This window comes from Centroberyx affinis, unplaced genomic scaffold (assembly GCF_046629955.1).
Source record: "Centroberyx affinis isolate AG114_WGS23_722 - 3 ecotype Tasmania unplaced genomic scaffold, CSIRO-AGI_Caff_v1 ptg000950l_1, whole genome shotgun sequence".
NCBI classification, from domain to species: Eukaryota; Metazoa; Chordata; class Actinopteri; order Beryciformes; family Berycidae; genus Centroberyx; species Centroberyx affinis.
Genome location: NW_027279524.1, coordinates 47,481 through 71,409, shown reverse-complemented (window position 1 = coordinate 71,409; position 23,929 = coordinate 47,481). Strand labels below are relative to the sequence as shown.

General features: G+C 42.1%; 5 protein-coding genes across 5 annotated transcripts; 3 read left to right on the top strand and 2 right to left on the bottom strand.

Moving 5' to 3' along the window:
• The first annotated feature begins 1,767 nt into the window (after positions 1–1,767).
• adora2aa (adenosine A2a receptor a) lies at positions 1,768–5,297 on the top strand. The gene is made up of 2 exons (XM_071522037.1): positions 1,768–2,420; positions 3,786–5,297. Exons 1-2 carry the CDS (start codon positions 2,083–2,085, stop codon positions 4,768–4,770), a joined length of 1,323 nt encoding a protein of 440 aa, XP_071378138.1. The 5' UTR covers positions 1,768–2,082; the 3' UTR covers positions 4,771–5,297.
• Positions 5,298–7,116: 1,819 nt separating this feature from the next.
• Positions 7,117–9,290, top strand: LOC139646140 (uncharacterized protein C22orf15). The gene is made up of 5 exons (XM_071522060.1): positions 7,117–7,141; positions 7,493–7,579; positions 8,130–8,252; positions 8,807–8,881; positions 9,154–9,290. Exons 1-5 carry the CDS (start codon positions 7,117–7,119, stop codon positions 9,288–9,290), a joined length of 447 nt encoding a protein of 148 aa, XP_071378161.1.
• Positions 9,291–11,383: 2,093 nt separating this feature from the next.
• upb1 (ureidopropionase, beta) lies at positions 11,384–15,468 on the top strand. Its single transcript, XM_071522039.1, has 10 exons — positions 11,384–11,585; positions 12,803–12,974; positions 13,135–13,222; positions 13,306–13,400; positions 13,875–14,033; positions 14,226–14,395; positions 14,514–14,595; positions 14,683–14,725; positions 14,859–15,013; positions 15,330–15,468. The coding sequence occupies exons 1-10, from the start codon at positions 11,482–11,484 to the stop codon at positions 15,411–15,413; spliced, it is 1,152 nt and encodes a 383-aa protein (XP_071378140.1). The 5' UTR covers positions 11,384–11,481; the 3' UTR covers positions 15,414–15,468.
• A 1,546-nt stretch (positions 15,469–17,014) lies between these two features.
• gucd1 (guanylyl cyclase domain containing 1) lies at positions 17,015–19,805 on the bottom strand. The gene is made up of 6 exons (XM_071522040.1): positions 19,422–19,805; positions 19,195–19,279; positions 18,561–18,726; positions 18,374–18,465; positions 18,034–18,275; positions 17,015–17,154 (listed from the first exon to the last, which is right to left on the bottom strand). The coding sequence occupies exons 1-6, from the start codon at positions 19,426–19,428 to the stop codon at positions 17,063–17,065; spliced, it is 684 nt and encodes a 227-aa protein (XP_071378141.1). The 5' UTR covers positions 19,429–19,805; the 3' UTR covers positions 17,015–17,062.
• A 139-nt stretch (positions 19,806–19,944) lies between these two features.
• On the bottom strand, positions 19,945–23,121 carry p2rx4b (purinergic receptor P2X, ligand-gated ion channel, 4b). Its single transcript, XM_071522038.1, has 12 exons — positions 22,979–23,121; positions 22,637–22,784; positions 22,321–22,392; positions 21,802–21,874; positions 21,552–21,648; positions 21,374–21,454; positions 21,072–21,213; positions 20,836–20,972; positions 20,666–20,759; positions 20,482–20,547; positions 20,239–20,343; positions 19,945–20,079 (listed from the first exon to the last, which is right to left on the bottom strand). The coding sequence occupies exons 1-12, from the start codon at positions 23,119–23,121 to the stop codon at positions 20,047–20,049; spliced, it is 1,191 nt and encodes a 396-aa protein (XP_071378139.1). The 3' UTR covers positions 19,945–20,046.
• Between the last annotated feature and the right edge of the window lie 808 nt (positions 23,122–23,929).

Here is a 23,929-nt window from a genome sequence, read left to right as displayed (position 1 = left end):
CAATATTTCCTTCATTGTACCTAAGGAGAAATGAGTTTTGGACACAATACTGCTGCACAAATGATATAATAGCCTACAATGCAATACAATACATAGCATCCCCAGTGCAATAAATAACTTCTGCAACAGTAAGACAAATAAATGGCATGGGACCCTGGGCCCAGATGAGTAAGATTTACAAAAAGTAACAAAAGCCTTCTGATTACCATCAAACAAACTTTGAAATAACAAGTCTTTGGTATTAATAAAAAAAAAGGTCTTGTCCTACCCAAAGGGAAAAGCCTGAGAGAGCAAAGACCTTTGTGTTCCAGCACAGCTGTTATCTCAAAAACTACACGTAACCTCAGGAAACATTCCCTCTGAGGGAATTCTCCTCCACAAAAACAAGAGATTTCTGTTTGTTAAGACTTTATCCTCCATAGCTCCCACATTTCAGGGAACCTAATTATAGTGTAATTCGCTGATGAAGAACAGACTTGGTTGCAATAATTGACATAAATCAAAAGTATTTTCACTGCAATAAACCCCAATATCTAAGATCCATTATTTTTTTTAGTGTTTTTTCCTATATATTGGTTATATTGTTCTATTCCAATGCGAACATTCAGATCAGGACAATCTCAACAATTAATTAGTGAAATTTGAAAATCTGGCTTTGAATATCATCAACCTTCCCATTCCCTTATCAAGCAATACACTGAGCAGCCCCAGTGTCTTACAGGCCTACAGCACATTCCTGACGCTCCCAGATGTTTCCTCGCTCTGCAGCTGATATTTACACCAAAACACTGGGAGCGCCACTGCATGTACATCCAGCACTGATGTCATCCATACAGACCATTCTCCCATTACTTCTCTGCAGAGGTCAAGAGGGGGTGTTCATCGATGTCACCAGGAACCCAAAATCCCACAGAGCCGGACTCTCACATGTCCATTATTACAGATAGGGTTTGACCAATATAAGTTTTAGAGGGCTGATACCGATACCAATATGTTCGTACTGAAGCTGTCGATAGACATTATTTTGTGCTGATATTCAATATCTTTAAATTTGACCATTTTTATGTCTAAGTATTCACTGTTTCCCCCTGAATTATATTATTGTCAGAGTGAAAAGCCTCTGAAACAGCTTTTAGACCAACATGGCACTAAAACTCTCCAGTGAAACCCAGACTGATGAAATTGTTTTAGGGTTTGCAATTTTAAGGCAGGGTGGGATACTTGACTGCCTTTAGAAGAAGATAAAGAATAATTTATTTATAAAAAAAAAACCATTATTTAACAATTAAGACAACTGAAGACAAGTAAAATGTGCAAAGATGACAAAACTACATTGCAGGTTTTGCAGACTGTTTTGCAGACTGCAGCTGTGGTCAGGAAGGAACTTCCATCATATTGCAGATGGATGATGGACTAATAATGAAGAAATACATTTGTCTAACCCTAATCGCGGAGAGTTACCTGTTAGGATTAAAATAACAATCACATGTATTTTTACCATCAGAATCCCCCTTGATAGTATTGGAAATACCACAAGATCTGATCAGTAGTGATAGTCAACCGATAGTCTCACTCCTTCCTACAACACGGCTCGCTTTAAAGCATATCTGATGCAAAGTGCATGTCGCAATGCTGTTTCTCTTCCTGTTTTAAAAAAAAAGTGTTTCCTCTCTTTCACTTCTGCACCTCTTTATCTCCAGCAGCATGACGCTCATATGATGCGTGTTCCTGGCATCGTCTCAGCCCCTGGAGAGGTTCATGGGAAAAGATCCTGCATCGTGAAGCACTGAGGGGGAAAGACCGGAGCGCAGGAGACAGCAGAGGAGCGCTGGAAGAAGCGAATGGAGCCTGGCTGTGAAATGAGGAACAAAGCCTCATCTGTGGTCGAGTAAACCTCAGAGAAGGATTACCAACTGTTTGACGTGTGAGGGACGCGAAGGAGCTGGTTTGGGGAAGTCTAGTGGATGTTTCTGGAGGTGCTGGGGGCGCGGAGGCTGAGGTCAGCGGCTGCCGGGCCGCAACTATGGTGGTTGAGGCGAGGCGTCCTCCCTCCTCGTCAGTGACCTCGCCGCTCGTCTCACCATGCCCGACGACCCCGCCGCCTCTGTCCTCTACATCATCCTGGAGGTGCTGATCGCCGCGTTCTCCGTGCTGGGCAATGTGCTGGTGTGCTGGGCCGTGTGCCTCAACAGCAACCTGCAGAGCATCACCAACTTCTTCGTGGTGTCGCTGGCGGTGGCCGACATCGCCGTGGGCGTCCTGGCCATCCCCTTCGCCATCGTCATCAGCACGGGCTTCTGCTCCAACTTCTATGGCTGCCTGTTCATCGCCTGCTTCGTGCTGGTGCTCACCCAGAGCTCCATCTTCAGCCTGCTGGCCATTGCCATAGACCGCTACATCGCCATCAAGATACCTCTCAGGTCAGTGGCAGAGGGAGAACCTATTGGGCAGATTTGATTGGTTAGAAACATGGAGATAGTTCTAGAGTTCTATTTCAAAGAGAGTTCTATTTCAAAATGCTATATATCCATTTATGGGGGAAATAATCATTACCCGAAGTTGATTATTTAATATATCTAAACTATAGAGGATGCAGCCTGTAAGTTATGTACTCTCCTTTAAAATGTACCACTCTTTTTACTTGCAGTGCATTGTTAAGAGCAGGAGTCATTTATGTCAAGTGACGGATATCTTATCTTGCAACAGAACTCTTGCATTACAGTAGGTACACAAGTGGTAAAAGTGTTGGGTCAATCTGTTCACTAGTACCAGGCAGTGGTGTGCTTACAAAAAAGCTTTTACAGCATATCACCTTCCTCAATTTAGTAAGATACAATATTTGAACCAGAGAGCCTTGGCTGGATGAGTGTGTCCAGATATGGACTCTCCCATGAGGCCATGTCTCCCTGGAGTGCTAAAAAGCTCTGACTAATTGCTTATCCAGACTGTGTAACCCCCAACTTCAACTTTACTATAATAACACAGACAAAAATAATACACTTGTCAGACAATGTGTTTATGCAAGTCACTTTAAGTTAAGCATTCAAATTTTCCAAAGATGGCATGTCTACAAATAATTAACCTGTCACTAAAGGACATTTATATTATATTACTGGACACATCGACCAATGCTGATGCTTTTGCTCTCAATGTGACCTCACCGTATTAAAATGCTGTACTACAGATCCACATCAAGCACATCAGCATTCCCTTCTCCCTGACCCCAAACACACAGTGTTTCACACAGTTCCCCCCTCTGCTGAAGATACTTAAGGGTTTCCTGAGCTGGTTTGAGTGTCTGTCTGCATCCCTGAGGTGGGGGCTTGTTTTTGCAACATTAACCTTTGCACTTTAACATCTCAAGAATGTGATAGAAACAAGCCAAATATCTCAGCTGCTCTCCCACACTGTGCAACAGAAGTACTCAAAATAGACTCTCCTTCTGAAGGGTTCCGACAATTTGTTTGTTTATCCCTCTTTTAGTTCTTGGATGAGAAGTGCTTCCACCAAGCAATCATCTGAAACAATTAGAAGCCGAGGTGAACTTCATATATCCAAAATGTAGAATTATGCTACCATGTCCTGTATGTAACAAAAGCCAATTGGTGGATGCTTTTAGCCAAAGCACCTTACATTACAACAAATACATGTGTTTTAGTATGGGAGTCCCCAGTGGGAAACAAACCCCTGACCCTGGCAGCGTTAGTGCCATGCTCTACCCATTGAGCTACACAGGACCTGACAGACTGGGCTAATGTTTGATGTGTGTATTGTCCCCCTCTCAGATACAACAGCTTGGTGACGGGCCAGCGGGCTCGGGGGATCATCGCCATCTGCTGGATTTTGTCCATCATCATCGGCCTGACCCCCATGATGGGCTGGCACAGGTTCTCCGAGCCGCTCAACAGCACCTGCCCGGCCGGCCTGATGAAGTGCCTGTTTGAGGAGGTGGTGGTCATGGAGTACATGGTCTACTTCAACTTCTTTGCCTGTGTACTGATCCCCCTGCTGCTGATGCTGGCCATCTACTTGTGCATCTTCATGGCGGCTCGCCACCAGCTCAAGCTGATAGAACTGAAAGCCGTTCACGGAGAGAAGTCGCGCTCCACACTGCAGAAAGAGGTGCAGGCCGCCAAGTCGCTGGCCATTATTGTGGGGCTGTTTGCCGTCTGCTGGCTGCCTTTACACATCATCAACTGCTTCACCCTCTTCTGCCCTGAGTGTGCTCGTCCTCCGCTCTGGATCATGTACGTGGCTATAATCCTGTCCCACGCCAACTCCGTCATCAACCCCTTCATCTACGCCTACCGCATCCGGGAGTTCCGACTCACCTTCCGGAAGATCCTCCGGCGGCACATCATGGGCCGCCAGGATCTGTTCGAGAGCAGCAGCAGCAGCACGCGCGCCTCCGTCCACCACAGCATCACAGACTCCATCAGACTCAAGGCGAACGGCCTCAGCTTCGACCTCTTCACCGAGCACAGCAGCAGCAGCAGCAGCTGTGAGAACTCCTACCCGTGTCCTAGCCACATCTCTCCTGTAGGGGGCGGTCTGGTGGCGGTGTCCCACCCCCCTCTGTCGGTCATCATCCCTCACAGTCCTAAGGTGGGCCAGTGTCCACTGCAAGCCCTCAGACACACACAAATCCCCATGGGCCCGCATCTACAGGAGGTGAAGGACCAGCCGAATCTCTACTCTGCCCCGGTCACATCACTGTTCAACAAGCAGGACAGGGACAGCTGCTTCAGTGAGCTGGCCAAGGTGTCCTGATACACGGAGAGGAGGGAAACGTGGATGAAAAATATGGTTTGTGTCAGCTCAGAGGCATGATGTGTCAGACATCTATATCAATGGATAGGCCAGGGGTCAAATGTTAAATGGTATCATGTTACTCAGATAACTTAATTCCACTTGCCATGAGAAAATGTGTTCACAGGTTAAAAAAAATGACTTTAATAACAAGCACCAACACAAGGACAGTACTTTACACCAGTGAGTGATTGCTTTATTTTTGTGTGTTAATGACTATGTAGTGTTTCACTTTTATAAAAGCTGAAATGTAACAGTGTGTTTGCGATGTGATTATGGGACTTGACAGTGTGCTTGTTTAAGTTAAATTGATGTACATGTTGACTTTTGGGGTCATTTGATAAATGCATTAGTATATTTTAGCGACACAACCAAAATCAAAATCATGGGAGATGTTTATATTTTCTTTCCTAATAAATATGTTCTCAATCCAATGCAGCCATTGCCTTCTATGTGTTCTCACAAGTAGAATGCAATGTAGGTTGGCATGAAGTCTTGTCTTAAAATAAATCCCTTTACATTTTCACTGCAAAGTGTATTTGTTTGCATTGCTCTGTGGCACTTGATGCTAAAAAGTACGACCATGCAATGTTCCCAATCATTATTCAGTGGCTGCAGGAAAAGCTCCAGGGTTCCCATTGGCTTTCCACCAGCAAGGTCAGGTTTCATATCAGTCTACAGGACCGAACCAGAGATCTGGGTTGCTCACTCTGGGAAACGGTTAGTTAAGCAGTCAAACCATCTTTGGAGCTCCTTATTTTCCCAGCTTTTATCCTAATTCCCCATTGAGTTCAGGTTACAGGGCTCATAGCCTACTTTTTGATAGCTTCCCCAGGGGTCTTTAGTGCTTTTTAAAGATCCACCAGAGAGACCTCCCAAGTCCTCATTCTCTGCTACTATCCTGTGTGGCATAATCTTGATTCTTTTCCCTTATCTTATTCCTGAGGTACTGCAGGATAAAAGGTGGTGTTCTTCTTGCTTCACGGTTCTTATCAAATAGACGTTTATTTTAAGATTTCAAAGTGCTGTATATCCATTTGGGAAGACTAGCAGACACACAGAGAGCGCAAACCTCCGCCATCGCTGAACATTTCTTGCTTAACTTTTAAGTTAAATACAATTCGATTGTTCCTTGGCCCATGCCCAATCTGTTAATCAAATTTAATACATTTTTGAGATATCCTGCTGACAGACAGACAGACATCACCTCATTTGCAGAGTTAAAAATCATTACCTGAAGTTCAATATTCAATATTCTATAGGCTAAAATAGGCCTATAGAGGATCCAGTCAGTAAAAGTGTTATTATTTGTAATTTGTTTTCATGTCATTTTCATGTCACCCCCAAATAGACACACATGAGGCTGCAGACCTCCATCTGATAAGAGTTTGTCCCAGGGTCCCATGGAAAAGCTTTTGTTGTTGTTGGTTTAGTGTTTAATTCTATAACTATCTACACTGTGCATGGGGAGATAATAGTGATTACAGTTGCCATTCTTATGCTGTACATTCCCTAGTTGGAATATTTTCTAGTGAATTGAAAATTATAGTGAAATTAAACTATTTCTAATTTTTCTGGTGACACTGAGGAACCCCCTTCAGTTTTAGAACTACTTTTTTCAATGCTGGATTCTCATTCTGGAACAAAACTCTCCCACATGAATTACAGCATGTACATTAAAAGCAGTAACAGAAGAGTTTGAAGCCAGGCCAGTCTGGTTAACAGTCCCAGTCTGTGGTGGGAAAACAACAAAGCTTCTTTATCATTCACCCGGCAGCTGAGACTGAATTCACTCTTCAACAAGAAGCCTGTCTGTCTGTGTGTATAAACTCCATGGATACAAACAACAGCAGTGCCTTCGCCTCACATTAAAAAGGCTCCAGGCTTTTTACAGGGAAGGAGGATGAGGAGGAGGAGGAGGAGGATGCATGGCAGAGGTGGTGTCAAATGTGGAGGAGGAGGGGGGGTGTATTGTTGAAATATGTGCACATGATCAATATTTTTACCCTCTCTGTATTGGTTCACAGCTCTTCACAAGTCTGGCTCATGTAAAGTACGCTGCCAACCGTTTGCCTGCTCAGACCAGCTGCAGGCCGGATCATACAGTAAGAGCCTCTGCCTCAGAACTGAGGCTTTGTCTCCAAGTATTGACTGTAGTCAACAACACCGGTTTAACACCCTCCATTGTGGCACTGTGTGCCTGGCCCAAACTCATTACTCCTGTGGCTCCATGGAGGAGACAGGCGCTTCAGGCTGGTAGAGGCAGCAGAGGAGCAGAGGACCGTTCATTTGACATCAGAAGGAGAAATGTTTGTCACTGTGCTGTTTGGAGGTTAGTGAATTTACTGGGCATGCTTCTGTTCTCCCTGTGTTTAAAGTACAAAGGCATTTTAAACAGATTGAGACTGCTGATACAGAAAGTTGGCATGTGTAATGTAATGTAAAGTTACACATTAACTAAAGTTATTCCATTACAGTAGTGTAATGGAAAGTTTGCAACACGCATTTAATACAGTGACATGCTGTCATAACTGTTTCTTTGCTTTAAAAAACACATTGTATGATATCGACCTAGTTGTTATGAGTATGGGGAGAACGTACGCTTCCATTGAATCAATCAAAGTTGTTTTCTTTTACCATGCTGTAATCTTAATGGCCGTTACAGTGTCGTATTTCTTGACAGACAGCAGAATGGAACTGTTCAATCTCAACTGCAAGCTGATAAACTTCATCCATAGTTTAAAGGAGAGGTGCGGTCTGGACGTTAAAGGTACTCATTAACTCTCAGCTCAAAGAAATTGTAGAAGCTGTATCATTGTATCATTCAGGAGTGAACCTCTGCTTGGGGCAGCAGGGTGGTGTAGTGAGTCTTCACACCAGAGGTTGGGTTCAAACCCCCTTGTTGGCAAGCATCTGTCCTGCTGAAGTGTCCTTGAGCAAAACACTGAATCCCTACCAGCTCCAGAGCTGTTGCTCTGTAGCTGAGCCTGACCTCTGACCTCCCTGTAGAAAGGGAAAATGAAAAGAATTTCTCTACAGTTCTAAAGATATACTTTGACTTAATTATAACTCCCATACTGTGATAATTTCAAAGAATATGATGAACACCAAATGAAAATTACATTAATATTTTCATCCCTTGAATAATGATGTAAATTACTTAAAGCTTTTGATACATCTGACAAATCTACATGTACTGATTGTGACACCAAAATTACTTTTTTTTAAGTCACTGCTTTAACCTGGATTTGGTTGGAAGCACAAAAATGATGCGTAAGGAACTTTTCTAAAAGATGTCCTTGTGGAAATGCCTCCTGCAGACTGTGTGGACTTGATGGACAGCAGTGGCACAGTGATGAACCTGGAGGAGAAGCAGCACAGCGTGGATCTGGCCAGCAGCCTGCTGGGAGAGAGGCAACACTACGTCCTGCTACGAGTCTGCCGTGAGTCTCACACAACAACACTTGTTCATATGAGAAGGGCACATTTGATTAAGCTTACTGAATCCCCTATATTTGAGAGATGTTGAATGATGAATGTGTATCGAACTAAATAAATTTTTCCCCAAAACGGATATAATATACAGTGTTTCTGAATATTTTTTGAACTCTTGATATGCTGCTTACCTAAGCATGTTGCAGCACCAAATATGAGTATACAGTGTATATAGTGATATATATAGTGTTTTTGAACTCTTGATTTGCTGCACCAAACATTTGATTCCAAAAGTGCTAGACAAAAATGTATACATAATTTATTAAATTACATAAATTTAGATTGATAGTGTATTGTGTACAGAGGGACTTGGACTTGGATGCAAGGGTAAACCTGGCATGGGAGGTTATGGGGGACTGTGACTGTGTTGAATGGAAAGTTAAGTACGTTAATCAAGTTCATTCATCAACACATTTCAAAAAGCTGCTGAAGTGATGGCTGGTTGTGTATCTGGAACCTGTTTCATTACACAGTGTAGTTCATGCCTTTTGTTTCCCTTCAGGAGGAGATAATAATGAAGGCCAGAAGTATGTGTCCCTCCTAAATAACCTCAGCCAGAGCCATCCTGAGTTAACAGGTAATAACAAACATACAGTATATCCACATCACCAGAATATCATCACTGGATTACTGACACCAGACTGTACTGGACTGACCAGCGGGCTTGAAACGGTTCTCTGTGGCCTCCTGCTGGTCAGATGAATGTCTGCAACTGAAAAGATTTCTGTGAAAAAATTATAACACTTTGACACACTGGATCATCTATATAGTAGTCACTGAATGACAAGCTTCAGGTAACAATTTCTTTGACTGAATGGCTGGTCTATTTTGTCCAATTTTCTGTTGCAGATATGCTGAGAAAAATATCAAACCCCGATAGAGAGCGAGAACGAAAGGCCGGGTCCCAGAGGAGAGGATGGACACAGAGGGACAGTTCTGCCAGCCAGACCCGCAGCAAAAACAAGAAGAGCCATCAAATTAAATAATATCTAGTCTACAAGTCAGAACCTGCAGTGTTAACTCGGCCACACAATGGCTGTGGCACAAAAGAGAAGTACCCGTTGTGAAATGGCTGATGAAGAACTTTGTGCTATAAAGCATGATATCGTGACAAATTAAAAGTTGTGGCCACATCGACACATCTCTGAAACTGTTATCAGACCATAAAAAAACATAAAAACAATTGTTATATTTGAAGTGCTATATTTGAATTTTACATTTTATGCTTGCTGTGCACTTTTACATGATGTGTTGTTGCTAGTAGAATGTGATGAGACTGAAGGCTGCTTTCCCAAATCATTCACTTCTCTCTATTCCCCATTTAAAACTGTTCTTATGTCTCCCTAGAATGACACAGTGCCTAAAATAAAAAATTTTGTTTAGTCTAACAAAGAGAAGCATCAGTTTTATCATCGCTCCTAGCTCACAGTTGCCCAACAGACTTATAAAGTTAGAGAACTGCTTCGACCACAAAGGTTCAGCCTTCAGACTTCTGCTCAAATCTCCCAGGCGATGTCACTGGGAGGATCAATATTCCTCTAACAGCTTACTGCTTCCAGGAACGATGCCAGAGGGATATCAGAGCAGAATAGCAAAATGGATGACAGTGATTACAGCATGACTACAAGTTGTCTTTAAGACTGCTGCAAAGAGGCAGATAAAACACACCACCTGAACATCTGTCCCAGCTCTCTCTCTCTCTGTCTCTCTCCCTCTCCCTCTGTCTCTCAGGTCCAGAGAGCTGAAACACACCTATCAGTCTATCCAGCCTCTTATCTATGGGAGTGAGTCAAATCCACAGGGCAGGTTGTCATTTTAAACCTCCATCATTGCCCATGCCAGCCATGTATCTTACCTTTGGGACAGATTATTGCTTATCATCAACACACCTAGCCCACTTTGTGTGTGTGTGTGTGTGTGTGTGTGTGTGTGTGTGTGTGTCTAAGTCTCTGTCCCTGCCACTGTGTCCATTCAGTTGTCTTGCTCTCTGCCACTCACTGCACTGACAGCTGCTATCAAGCTGGGAGGAGGAAATACTGTCCTCCCATACAAAAAGACACAGTTCACAAACAGAAACAGTCATTTTTATTTCACACACAGGGCCATAGGGCACTGGCTGAGGTCAGAGTCAGATAAGATAAGTGAGCATGGACTTATGGTGGAAGAGCATCCCAACAGAGGTAAAGTCCAAGACTGGTAACAAACACTGTTTTGGCTTCATATGAGAAACTGTGAAGGCATCCCTGGACAATACACTCACACTACTTCAGGTGCTCACCGCTAACACCATGGTCCATAGATAAAACTTTTGATTCTCACGCTGCTGAGCAACCTGGATTTTTAGGTCGTGTTGAGTTTTCTTTCACTGACTCCTGGCTCAAGTTATCTGTAATCACTGTGGGACATCGGCTAGAATGCACTTTAATATGGTCGTGCCCATATGACAAAATGCCAACACTTGACATCCAGCCTTTTGGCTTTTATCTGTGTTCTGGTAAAGCTGTATGTTGTGCTATACAAAGACAGATGAAACACAATAACCTAATTATAATTATTACAAACATAATACAACACCAAATGACTGATATATGAGTACAGTATAAGTACCTTGCAGTGATAAGAGTGGGGACACACATTGCATTCAGTAAATTCTTTATCGCAACAAATGGTTTTTAACAAAAGGAGAGCTTCCTCAGGTTGGGCTCTATGTGAAATTACATCACTGCTGTGGACAGGTAACTGGAGAGTTTCTATGTTCGCACCATCCTGTGTCATTTAGAAACACACTTTTATGACACACATGGTAGAGGGAATTTAAAAGCTTCATGCTCCAGGATAAGGGCAAGGAACCTATAACAGAAGGAAGCATCAAAGCTGTCAATAATTCAGGGTGTGAGTGGGGCCATAGCATGTTGTTCTTGACAGGAAGAAAAAAGAAAAGAGACATAGGGCTAATTAATGACCAACTTCAGCGAACAGCTAGGAGAGAGGCTCCTCTCTCCAAACTGGATTGCGACAATATGCGAAGAGGCGGCTGGTTACGCAACCTGTGAAAAGGGTAAAAAGTGAATAAGTTTCTCTTTAACCGGCAGATATCGACCCGCTGTGCTGCTGCGCGCAAGAGCAGACCCGCAGGGACCCGCAGGAACCCGCACCTGAGAGAGAAGAGCCGCAGAAATGTCCGCGTGCGAGTTTGAGTCCTTGGAGAAGTCACTGGAGACTCACCTTCCAGAGGACGAGCTGAGACACGTCAAGCGCATTTTATTCGGACAGGAAACTAAGTGAGTTGTTGTGAGAGTGCTGGCTGTGTGCATGTGGCTGACAACTGCCCAGTGTCTGGCCTGGAGCTCTGTATGAAACCAAACTTACCAAACAAACGTCAACCAAACTTAATCAAGCTAGTCTCTTTGTCGGAGACCAATATATAAACCAAACTTAGCCTATATTTTCCCTTTACCTTGTTTCCCTCCGGTGTTCTCTGCGTAGTAAATTAGTATTATGCTGAGTGGACTTTGCTACACCACATTTAGCCTGCCTAAAGAAACATAGAAATACATTTCGAGAATGGTAACTCAGTCCAATTAAAATACAGCTCAAATTTCTATTCAAAGTAGTCAAAGTAGCATATTTGCTATAAACTACAAAGGTCAAAATCAGCAGATACTGTAGGTTCATGTTCAGTGTAATGTCAAAACACAGTGGGAATGACTAAGAGGAAATACAACAGTTATTAAAAGTTAGTCCTATGCCCAGGACGCTTTGGTGTGTGTTTGTAAAAGTAGCATTCACCACAGTCTCCCATAAAAACACAGGAAGAAACTAAAGATAAGATCCCTCCTCCCTGCTGTGATCTCACTGGAATATGCCGCTCCAATGAGAAATGAGAGAACAGACAACAGAATGATTTTATGGGCTATGTGGTTTATTCTCTGGCTTGGGACTGAAAATTCTACTGTAGTACAAAGTTTATGTGTGTAAATGTGTGTTTCTAGCTTTGGGTAGATAGCCTACTGATTCAACTGTCTGAGAAGAACATGTGAATTGTCTGCATCTCCATTTAACCTCAGTGTCAAAGGTCATGTAACACTTATCGCTTATATAGTTTGAAGTTAGAGTTCATTATTTTTATCATGCCTATCACATATCCATCGCATATTAGGCTATGCTGAACTTAAGTCAAAGTAAACTAGTAACTACTGTGTCTTTGGTACTCTATAGCAGGCCAGTGCACAGGCTTTTAATGAGGCAGGTGCTCAGATGGGGAAAAAAAGGCCTGTCTTTCAGCCTAAAGCAAAAAGTGGGACTACAATAGAGAAGAGCGTCCCATCCCCACTAATTGAGACTTGTAGATTCGCCCTATTTTCCCAAATGAAATTCTGCCACCAACGACCAGCGTACAAAATTGCCTAGTGCAGCTTTACTTAAATAAATCTGCTCTACCATTACCTACGTATATCCAGAATGTGCAGTCTGTGAACACCTGTCTGCTTCACTGTAGGACGTTGGACCTCCCAACATGTGCTGTGGGTGCTGCCTCAGAGCGGGACTTTGAGCTGAAGGGCTACAGGTTTGAAGCCACCCAGGAACAACTGAGGCCGTCCAGGAAGATCCGGGTGGGACTCATTCAGAACCGTGTCGTTCTGCCCACCGATGCCCCCATCATGGACCAGGTCAACTAACTGCTCCAATCAGAGCCAGGCACACTATTTGCCAGTACAGCACATGTACTGGAACTTGCGGTGGTGGCACTGGTGTAGAGACAAACGGGACATTGCAAGATATTTGATAGACAGTCAGTCAGTTGAGTAATTCCTCTGTTTGTCCCCACAGATCAGTGCCATGCATAACCGGATTGGTGAAATGGTCGAGGTAGCAGCCATGTGCGGCGTTAACATCGTCTGCTTTCAGGAGACCTGGAGTGAGTGCTATCACGAGTCAAGAATCACACACACATTACAGCTTAGCTAGCATGACAGACTGACCTGCTCTTGGCGTCTACAGCCATGCCCTTCGCTTTCTGCACCCGTGAGAAAGAGCCGTGGACGGAGTTTGCAGAGTCTGCGGAGGAAGGAAACACCACACGCTTCTGCCAAGAGGTGAGATTACAGAGGTCTGCCACAGTCCAGACAGGCTTTGCTGCAGTCCACAACCAGTGCAACAGTAAGAGCAAAGGCAACATTTCCTCAAGTCATTCGCTTTTCCTGAATTGCTTATTAGTAATGTTAATCAATGAGTTACAGCATTAATTATAGTAATGATAATAATGCTGCTGATGATAATGATGGGGGTTTCAGCGACGGACTTGAACCTCTAATAATAACAATATCACCACTAATGATACCAATATTAACAACTAATAACGACAATATTAATACACCTATATAATACTTTATAAAGTCACAAAGCAGTTTAAAAACAAATTAATGAAACAATAAAAGTTTAACCATAAAAATGGCAGTCGTTAATCAAAAACAGGGCTACATAAGAGTAAAACAGGCAAATACAACTTGGATTAAAACAAAATCAGTCTGTAAGAGCAAACTCATTTGAAACATGAATTCCGTTCTTAGCTGGCCAAGAAATACAACATGGTGGTTGTTTCCCCCATTCTGGAGCGGGATGAGCTGCACAGCACTCTGTGGAACACAGCAGTGGTGATCTCCAACTCAGGGAATGTGCTGGGAAAGACCAGGAAGAACCATATTCCCAGGATTGGAGACTTCAATGAGGTTCGTTTGTGATTTCTTCCTTTTTGACATACACATATCATGAAACCTTTATTTTGAAAAGTTCACCTGCACACTGATGTGTAGTCGTAGCACCTCATCATTTTCTCTTTTGGCACCATAGACTAGATTTAGAATTAGACTTAGGAAATCTGCCATATTTAGTCTTTACCTTTGTCTTACCTTTTCACTTAGTCTACATATTACATGGAGGGTAACACTGGCCACTCAGTGTTCCAGACACAGTTTGGGAAGATAGCTGTGAATATTTGCTATGGGCGCCATCACCCTCTCAACTGGTTCATGTACAGCATGAATGGAGCTGAGATCATCTTCAACCCCTCAGCTACTGTCGGAGCGCTCAGGTAGGAGACTAAACCAGTCACCTGGAAACGCCTGCTTAGACAAGTAGTTTTATCAGTATTAGCACAATTGTTGCTGTTGGTATGATTTCAAGAACAATATTATTTATCTTTTCTACAGTGAGCCCATGTGGTCTATTGAGGCCAGGAATGCAGCAATAGCAAACCACTGCTTCACCTGTGCCATCAACCGCGTCGGGACGGTAAGTCTGTCTGGAATAACAGCACTGTCGTAAATCTGTGCTGTTGAATGACTGCTGGCTTCACCTGCACCTTCTCCTTTTACCCAGGAACACTTCAAAAGCGAGTTCACATCTGGTGATGGAAAAAAAGGTAAGAGACGTTAAGTGTGTCATCCTCATTCAACTACTGTACACATAAAACCTCCTTGCTGTACACGCTAAAACCAAATATACGCCAATGTATATTTGATGCCAGTTACAGACAGTTCTCCTTGGCTTTGCAGCTCACCACGACTTCGGACACTTCTATGGATCGAGTTATGTGGCCGCCCCTGACGGCAGCCGCTCCCCTGGGCTCTCCAGGATCCGCGACGGACTGCTGGTGGTGGAAATGGATCTCAACATGAACCGACAGATCAGCGACAGATGGAGTTTTAAGGTAAATTCAACTTCAGTGAAGTCAGTTTATGCTGAAATACTCCCATGGGACAGGGAAGAGAAACCTTAGGAAGAGAATCAAGTGGTGGGACACAAGTGAACTGAGATGGAGAGGTTGTGTAGTTTTTTATAGCTATAATGATTTGGTGGTTGTACATTGGCTATGATACATTTTTTCCTCTAGAGTGGGGCAAACTTTGTCTGTTTAAGTACACACCACTGTGGGTAGAAGTGGATCGGTAGAATATGACAGTCTCTCCTCCTAAACTTATCACGCTGTTTTGTCTTCTACTTCCTCACTGTGTCTCTACTTGCAGATGACTGGGCGGTATGCTGAGTATGCAGAGGAACTGTCCCAGGCTGTCAGACATGACTTCAAACCCAACATAGTAAAGGAGTAGACAATAGTGCACTTGCGTACTGTGTATTTGGTATGGCCTATTTCAGTATGGATCAAACCAAGCTCAGTTATCTTTTCATTTGAACATTGGAATGTTTATGTTTATCATACTTTCATACCAAAGTACAGTCTGATTGGTTCCATTGTGTCACTACTGATGGCCGAAAATAAATTCCAACTCAAACTAGATCTGGTAGAAATGTACACTTAACATCCTAATGCAAAATGTGAATGTTTAATGCATCATACTATATAAATGCCTCATTAAACACTCATATAACAGACAAGGATGGAGCATGTGTTCAAAATCCTTTATTGATTATAGCACATAATAAATGCAACTGCATGTTTCATAAAAAATAAAGTTTGTGGTTTCACACGTGTCATTTGTCCATACCAAAAACGCACAACCAGGAATAAATCTGACTTTTCATATAGATTTAGAAAAGCCATTTCATGGTAAAACGGATAATTTAAATAACACATAATTATGTCTGGTATGAAAAGCATAGTGCAATAACTTCATCCACGATACCAAAATAAAACAAAAAGGTAAAACTGAGTGACAATGAGGAAATTAAGATAATTTTTTCTAGTCTCCAATAATCACTGCTTTCAACAGAAAACATGTCCGCGCCACAATTTCTGTAACATGATCAAATGAAACCTGCAACGCATCCATGTATTCACTATTCCCCATGTTGCACATAAACTTAGTCCATCTGAGGCTGAGCTTCTCTTCCAATGATGTGAATGAAACAGATGAACTCACATTTGAAAAACAGTCACCACGTGCATCCACAGCAGCAGGCCGGCTGTCAGTGTTGTCCAGGTTGCTTTGCCAGGCTGATTTGGTTCCATAGACAGACTATGGAGTATTGCATTGAATTAGCACATGACAAGTTTTGTCATTTCATGCGTACGTCACACTTCAAGGGCATTAATTACCTGAGACTTTCAAAACACATTTACTCCCTCTATTCCCTGTTGATAGAATTATCTGAACAAGAAGTGACAGAACACCGAGAAGCGTCAAAGGACTTGCAGAGATTTTATGAAAAGGCTAGTGAAGGTGAGGTTTGGCTACAGATGAGCCTTAGACTTAGACACACAACAAAATTCCTGGTAAAATATGCTAAATGTTGCCATCAGCCCTTTAATGTGCACACTATCTGCCTTCCATTCCTGTTTTAGTTCATACCTCTTAACATTTCATCCAGTCTAGTTTCTCAAGTTTGACATAATCTGCTCACAGTTTGAGATGTCAATAGGTCAAATCTATGAGCTACTACATTAAAATTTTACGAAGAAAGACATGGTAAAAATTCATTTTAACTATCTGCTCGTCTCCAACAAATAAAAAACAAAAAAACACCAAACGCAGCTTGTGTTGTGGAACCTTCCAGCTGTTAATCCTTCACAGGTTCACAGGGTGAGTGGTGTTGGTACGCGAGGGGCAACGAGGGCGGTGAGTCTGCAGTGAAGTGTGCGGTCGGCCATATTAGCACCGGAGAGGACGGCCTGGGGGAATCTGCGGCGGATGGCTAGAGCTGGAGCCGCCGGCCCCAGACTGGGGACCTGCAGCACCGTGATGTCACTATGATGTAGATGGGCTGGGAAGAGTGGAACCAAATCCATCAACGCTGTCCATCAGCTCTCCTTGAAGATGAACAGGATATCCTCATCTGTCCCATAGCTCCGCCGAGCCTCCTCAAAGTTACTTATGCTGGTGCAACACACGCCTGAATAACACACACACACACACACACAAACACACACAAACGTGTCAGTTCCCAACTTAACACATTCATTGTTATAACTAATAGTCATAGGATTTATGCCTAATCAAACAATTTAATAATCAGCAAATTGCCGATGCAAATGAATGCAATAATGTATAATAGCAATTTAAAATCTAGTTTTCAAGACTGCAATTTATTTCTAAATTGAATTTCCTTGGAAATAACATGCAATACAATAACATTAAAAAGACCCGATAAAACAAAAACAAACCTAGTCAACAGAGTGACATTACATCACCATTATGTATGCATCTCTGTGTTCATTTGGTACATATATACAGGAGCTGTCTTGTCTGAATAGCGTCAACTCAACGTGTCACACATGTAGCCAAGAGTTTTGAAATTTGAATCACTAGTCCATCAGAGACACCTAGATTTAGCTGGTGTCAGGCCTGCCATTCCATATTTGACCACTTGAAACAAAATTATGAGGACAACATTAGACTTTTCCAAATATTTTGAGTTATTAATCCGATAAAAATCCAGTCAGTAGAGTCAAACTGGATTACATCAAATTTTATTAAGATGAGGGTCAAATTAAAGATGACAAGAAGTTTCCTACAGGTGTGGATGCACCAATACCACTTTATCAACTCTGTCACTGATTGTGAGTACTGAAATTTTAGGTAGTGGATATTACAAAGCATTGATCCTTAACTTATACTAAAGTAATTGTGAAGCTCTTGGTAACTGTGACCAAGGGTTAGACAAATGACTTGACAGAACCCTGATATGGGTTATAAATATTTGTGCATCCCCACCCACAGGTAGGTCACATTCTGCTTTGCCCTCGGGCTTTGGGGAAGAGAGATTACTCACGGTCAGAGTACGCAGGGTTGTTGTAGAATATGCAGCCGGTGCTCCTGTTGAAACCACACACAACCACAAAGTGACCTTGGTACTCCGGCTTCCTGCAGAAACACTTCTGGCCCACAGGGAGGAAGCAGCAGTATTTGACAGGCGAAGAACACAGCTCACATGTCAAGACGACAGCGTTGACCAGCACTATGGCAACGTGGCCCTGATCCAGATGAGCCTGGATTTCCTGATTGGTCACAGAGCTATGGAAGACATCCACAGAGACATTTCCAGGTGTTAGTTTTACTTAGGTTCAAGTCAAATGATGTGGGTTTGTCCAATTTAACAACAATTAACTCACCATTTCTTCACCACCACACCCTTGCTCTCTGCCTTAAGGAAGAGCTCATTCACTCTGTCTTCTTCTGTATCAAAATGTTTCTTGTAGAAGGACTGCAAACCGTACAGAAAGACAACATAAGAATAACATCAAAGTCAAACACTGCTGTGTACAACATTGATAAAATATCCCTGACTCAGCAAAATACCTGATTCCTAAAGCCCTTGTCAACACCCAGAGTCTGAGTGCAAAAGCGGTGTTTGATCCCCAGATGGCACATGAGGTAGGCCAGGTCAATAGTCCACACACTCTCTGTCAGCTTCAGCTCCCAGCAAGCACTCTGAAACTCCTCATCGCTGACTGGGTGGAGGTATCTGCAAAGTGTGGCAGTTAGAGACTACTGATCCCTGTAAGGGTCAACTCTAGGCCCAGGACATTATGAGGACTTTCTCATGTATGGAGAGAATGTCACACCAAAGTCCGTTAAAAAAAAAAAAATCTCCCAATTCAATGTTATACACCACATCCACCAATCAGATGTCCAACTTCAACTTGTTCACAATCCTCTCAAACCAAAATACACCGGGGAGGATGGTAGCAAGCACCATGAACCAATTTCTAAAAATTGAGATTTTACTGAACTGAAGTGCTGCTTGATAGATGATCTGCTGACTTTACCAGAAGAGTTTGGCGTGATTTTCTCTCCATACAAGAGAGAGCCGCAAGTATCGGGTCTAAGTTGTTAAGTACAACTTTATTGTTGGCTGACTACATAATATTAAAGAGATTTTATGATTTACTTAGCATTTATGACTAACTTAGACAGTTCAATGTGCACTTACTTCAACACCATTCTGGAGCAGGCTAACCCACAGTCCCAGTGGTACAGCTGCCGAATGACAGGTACATTCAACAGAACGACATCATCTGTGAAAAGGCGTGATATTACACTGTAATTTATTTAATTGTCGCGTTAAAGTTGTAAGAAAGTAAAGCACGTTCGGACATCAGTAGCTTGCTCGATTTTTTCGTTTGTGTTGTTGGCAGCAGAACAAGTAATCTCACTCACCTGTCATTCTGGGGTATTCTTCTCAGTTAGACAGGCAGCCAACTAACTGAATACAAGGTAGTAACACTTGTTTACAGTTGATAATCCGGGGTTGGATTTCCTCATCGATGCTAACTAGAAGAAACCAGCTGTCATAGTTACGACTTTAGCTAACGTTAGCTAACTCTACTGGCTGCCTGCTAGTAGGGTGAGGTTAGCACATTAATTGATACCATTGCTAGCGATATTGATTCACTGACCAAACCAAATTAGCAGTGGAAGTTAACAATTCAATTTTAGTCAGTTTTCGCACCTATACCTAAAATCGTTGCCTCACTTGTTCAACGGCTTCTCTGTTGTTTTGCTATGCTAGCTCATTAGCTAGCATGCTATGAGAAGCTGCTGGTGTTTGGGTAACTAAGTATTGTGAGCTAAAGTTATGTTGCCCCCATGTGGTGCGGGGGAGTCAGCATCTGTCAACCCTAGGATGATGGAGACTAGACAGATATTTCACACAATGCTTATGTTCTTTCATTAAAAAGTCATTTTATTGAAGGGTTCTCTTCATTTTCAACATCTGTGTTTTTATGGCAACGTTTATGGCAACTTTCCAGAGCAGAGAGGGTTCCCAGTTGCAGTGACCTTCCTATTGGGTGCCATAGCTGGTGCCTATGGCCATCTGTATTATGAAGAATATGTAAAAAAATAAATAAATAAATACATACTGTCAAATAATGATTAACCCCAAAGTAGGTCATGTATTTCATTCAACATGAATGAGTGCGTCAAATAACGAATGAGGAATTTAAAACAAAAGATAGCGGAATCAACCACTTACTGATTCAGTGTCGTCATCGTCACGCAAATATGTGACTTTGTGTTTACTGTAAAGTTCTCTTTTCCTTGTGCAAGTCATCAGAAACCAGTCAGTTACTGCAGGCACCTGAGGGAAAATATTTTGACTCAAATGCAATTCTGTGTTTTGTCACATTTTCCAGAAAAGTGCATTTTCATCGTGTTTTATGATAAATATAGAATGAAATGCAGGAGTGAATATGTTAAGAAACATAGATCTACTTACCAAACTGAGGAATGTAAGTGCTGCACCCAAGTTCACTATGGTTGGTACAATGCCGAATTTACCTGCCTGCAAGGTAAAATTAAAAAGTCCAGCTACTGTGAATTTGATCTCAAGGGGAACATTGACAATGTGGTTTGGATAAATGTGTAAGTAGCTACAATGACAAGATTTATTCTGGCCTCACAGTTCCAAAAACAATGACGTCAAACCGGATCCCATATCCTTTAATCAAGGTTCTCATTTCCTCACCATGTGCGGTTTTGTAGTATTTTGCAAACCTGCATAAGCAACGCATTTTGTCAGTTTCAGCCACCACTGCAATTATTAATAATTCTGTATCTAAAGCAATCTGACCTGAAGTTGTATCCAGGGGCCACATTGTTGTCAGGATTTTTGTTGTCCAGCCTTCGGAAGCTGTACTTAGGGTAACATTTACCTGCCCACCAATCCAGGTCACAGCTCCAGTCAATAAAAATACCAAGGATGCCACCCTGTACAAACATAATCAAGATCAAAAACTAAACTCATTATTTTGGATCATTCAACTCCATGGTATACAACTATGACCCCATCTTTAACTCTGGGCCCACCTTAACAGCCATGGTTTGAAAGTCCTCTCCAGCCTCTGAAACCATGTGTTTGAGGCGGAATATGGGACAGTCAGGATCTGTGGCACGATTGAATTCACACTTCTTCAAGTATGAGGAGTTAATGTGGGGCAGGATGTTTCTTCTGGAGTGGGGAAGAAAGACGTATATCTGATGTAATAGCACACAATAAGACAATACTGTAGGAAATAATACTGAGCGCAATGGACATATAAAAGCAAGAGCATGTACTGTGCACCTCCTGTGATCCTTCCCATGTTTCATTTACATTCAGAAACACCAACCTGTGAAAGTTGAACTTTGGGTATGTCATGCTGTTTTTGATCAACACAGTGAAGTCCTCTGCTGCACCCAGCAGCGCAGGTCTGTGAGTAACAATATGTCTTTACACAGTTAGAGCAAACACTGAAAATACATTATACTGTACACCAATGAATAATATAAGATTACACATATTCTTACTCAGGCAGCTTAGTGTCTATTTCGAGAGGACACCATGACAGCACCTCACAGGTCTGCACAGTGTTTGAATAGTTCACACAGAATCCGGTCTGAATACCTGAATGGAAAAAAAGTGGCAACTGTTTGTCATATGGTATTATATAAAATTACTTGATTCATCTTTACAGCAGATCCATTAAAGAGCGCATTTACTCTGGCTGTGAAAGTGAGATCACATCAGTCTGATGTCACCTTGTGTGGAAAGACCTACCATTGCTCCGAGGATCACTGTGTCCCTCGATACAGTCACAGTCATCGATGCAAATGGTGGATGGGTTTGGAAGCTGGAGGAGAGATAACACTGTTCAGCAGTTAAGCAACACTGTAGGGCTTAGTCAGCAGTTTTTATAATTATTTTGGCAGGTAGTTCAGCTCTTAGTGCTCAATAGCTCAGAATATAATCAAACCACTTAATGACCCATGTGTTTAGCTTGGAGACTTGGGCTGTTATGCCACAGCAAATATTGCAGGTGCTAAAATTTCTAATTGAATTGTGTGAAGCCTAAAATAAATACAGTAAATAAATGATTTGCGTTTTTTGTCTCACTCTGGATTTCTGGTGTACTGGTCCAACTGGAAAAGTTAACAGTTTGTATTGGAGCCTTATGGCACTAGCTCTGTGCCAACGATATGAGAACTCTGTGTTTAACGACATTATATCATGTTCACATTTAATATATTGCTAGGATCATGAATCTGAGCAGAAGTATACATGCCATCAGTGACTCACCTCAGGACAGCTAGCCTGAGTTTGATTGGCGGTGACAATGATATTTGTCAACACAAAGAATGAATGTTCACCCTGGTAGACAAAAGACAAGGATACATTTCACAAGGCAACAAAGTATTTTTCCTCACAGTCATCCTATAAGATGTAGATCATCTTGCCTTACAAAATAGGTTTTTGACATAACATGCTTCACTGTATATCTTTAAAAACAATATAATCCATGCATGATGAGACAGGATGCAGAAGGATTATCAAGTGTGTGTCTGTGTGTGTGTGTGCATTTATATCATGGAGGATGAATTACAAGTTCAAATACCTGAGGGGGAATAACATAATCAGCCACGTCCCAGAAACGGGGCTCCTGGTCAGAACTGTTAGTGAGGGCAAAGCCTTTCACTTTAGTGCTGACAGTGCTGATGACGGAGTCCGTCTCCTGGTAGGCCTTCTGAACCACACATACATACCTGGCAGGTGTACAGTAGGCAGTGTGACGGTTTAGAAATGCAGATCAAACCACAACTCAGAATTCTGACTTTATTCTCAGAATTCTTTAAAGACTTAAATAAAACTTAAAGAATACTTCTGAGATTCAGAATTCGGACTTTAAAGTCAGAATTCGGACTTTATTCTCAGAATTCATTTGTAAAGCCTTACTTACCCAATCACATATACAAGGACCAGAAGCTGGGTGAATCTGAAGACACATCCTATTCCTTTGCTTGGAATAACCAGTGTTTTGGGTGTTTCATAATCAAAGACATAGTGCAGACAGCTTTGGCAGCAGTTTGTGTCCTGAGTCATAGCTGCACTACACACCAGCAGGCACTGTGCAATAATGTTCAGTAAGAATGTCAGGTCAGTCAGGGAGTATTCAAATCACATTCACTGCATTAACACGTCATTGGCCTTTCTCCATGTTACAAGTGGTGGACCTCTGTTGGAAATATAGCAGGTTTAAACATACTGCATACTGTATATTGGACAAATATATGCTGGAGAATAGCACCGAGTCAATTTCTTCATTTCTTAAAATATAGGGTGAATTTTAGAAAAACTTTTGATTCACAAGTTTAGAAAACCCAAAGTACATTAGTCACATTTAAGAACAGCATTTGGCCCAATGAAAGTCTTAGAACCTGAGACTTCAATAACATAATGTGATAATGTAAAGTAAATGTCTTCTGCACACATTTCTATTTTTTTTACAGCAATGAGGGAAATTAGTCCTTTAAGATTTGTTGATTGATGCAGCGTGGGGTATCTACTTAGCTTCATAATTTCCCACAGCACATCACAATTTAAATAAGACAGACTAAGGTTTATGGTGGCACTATGTGAAGTGTGCACAATAATTGAGTGAATTTGTCACTTTCAGAAAACAATTCCAACATGCTCACATTGCATGGCTGTGTCGACCCAGGCTTGATGTCTTCTTTCATGATCTATTCACCAGTCTAAAGATACAGAGAAAGTGTTCAGGAACAGAGAGTGAAGCCTTTGTTTAACAACTTACCACACATTTACATCCACTGTTCAGATATTCATGTGAGTGCAAATTCTTAACTGGTTATAGAGGTTGTAAAATTCTGTATAAGAGTATCTTTCCTTT

Bases quoted from the DNA above. Each gene is read 5' to 3' on its own strand.
- LOC139646140 (XM_071522060.1), top strand. From the start codon at position 7,117: ATGTTTGTCACTGTGCTGTTTGGAG. The intron at 7,142-7,492 runs GTTAGTGAATTT...ATTTCTTGACAG, and splicing joins TGTCACTGTGCTGTTTGGAG to ACAGCAGAATGGAACTGTTC. The intron at 8,253-8,806 runs GTGAGTCTCACA...GTTTCCCTTCAG, and splicing joins CGTCCTGCTACGAGTCTGCC to GAGGAGATAATAATGAAGGC.
- p2rx4b (XM_071522038.1), bottom strand. From the start codon at position 23,121: ATGACTCAGGACACAAACTGCTGCCAAAGCTGTCTGCACTATGTCTTT. The intron at 20,548-20,665 runs GTGAGGCCAGAA...TTTACCTTGCAG, and splicing joins ACGTCATTGTTTTTGGAACT to GCAGGTAAATTCGGCATTGT. The intron at 20,344-20,481 runs GTAAGTAGATCT...ATTTTCCCTCAG, and splicing joins CACTTACATTCCTCAGTTTG to GTGCCTGCAGTAACTGACTG.
- gucd1 (XM_071522040.1), bottom strand. The intron at 18,727-19,194 runs GTAAGTGCACAT...CACACTTTGCAG, and splicing joins TGCTCCAGAATGGTGTTGAA to ATACCTCCACCCAGTCAGCG. The intron at 17,155-18,033 runs GTGAGTAATCTC...TGTGTTATTCAG, and splicing joins CAACCCTGCGTACTCTGACC to GCGTGTGTTGCACCAGCATA.
- upb1 (XM_071522039.1), top strand. From the start codon at position 11,482: ATGTCCGCGTGCGAGTTTGAGTCCTTGGAGAAGTCACTGGAGACTCAC. The intron at 14,034-14,225 runs GTTCGTTTGTGA...CTTTTCACTTAG, and splicing joins GGATTGGAGACTTCAATGAG to TCTACATATTACATGGAGGG. The intron at 14,726-14,858 runs GTAAGAGACGTT...TTGGCTTTGCAG, and splicing joins ATCTGGTGATGGAAAAAAAG to CTCACCACGACTTCGGACAC.
- adora2aa (XM_071522037.1), top strand. From the start codon at position 2,083: ATGCCCGACGACCCCGCCGCCTCTGTCCTCTACATCATCCTGGAGGTG. The intron at 2,421-3,785 runs GTCAGTGGCAGA...TCCCCCTCTCAG, and splicing joins GCCATCAAGATACCTCTCAG to ATACAACAGCTTGGTGACGG.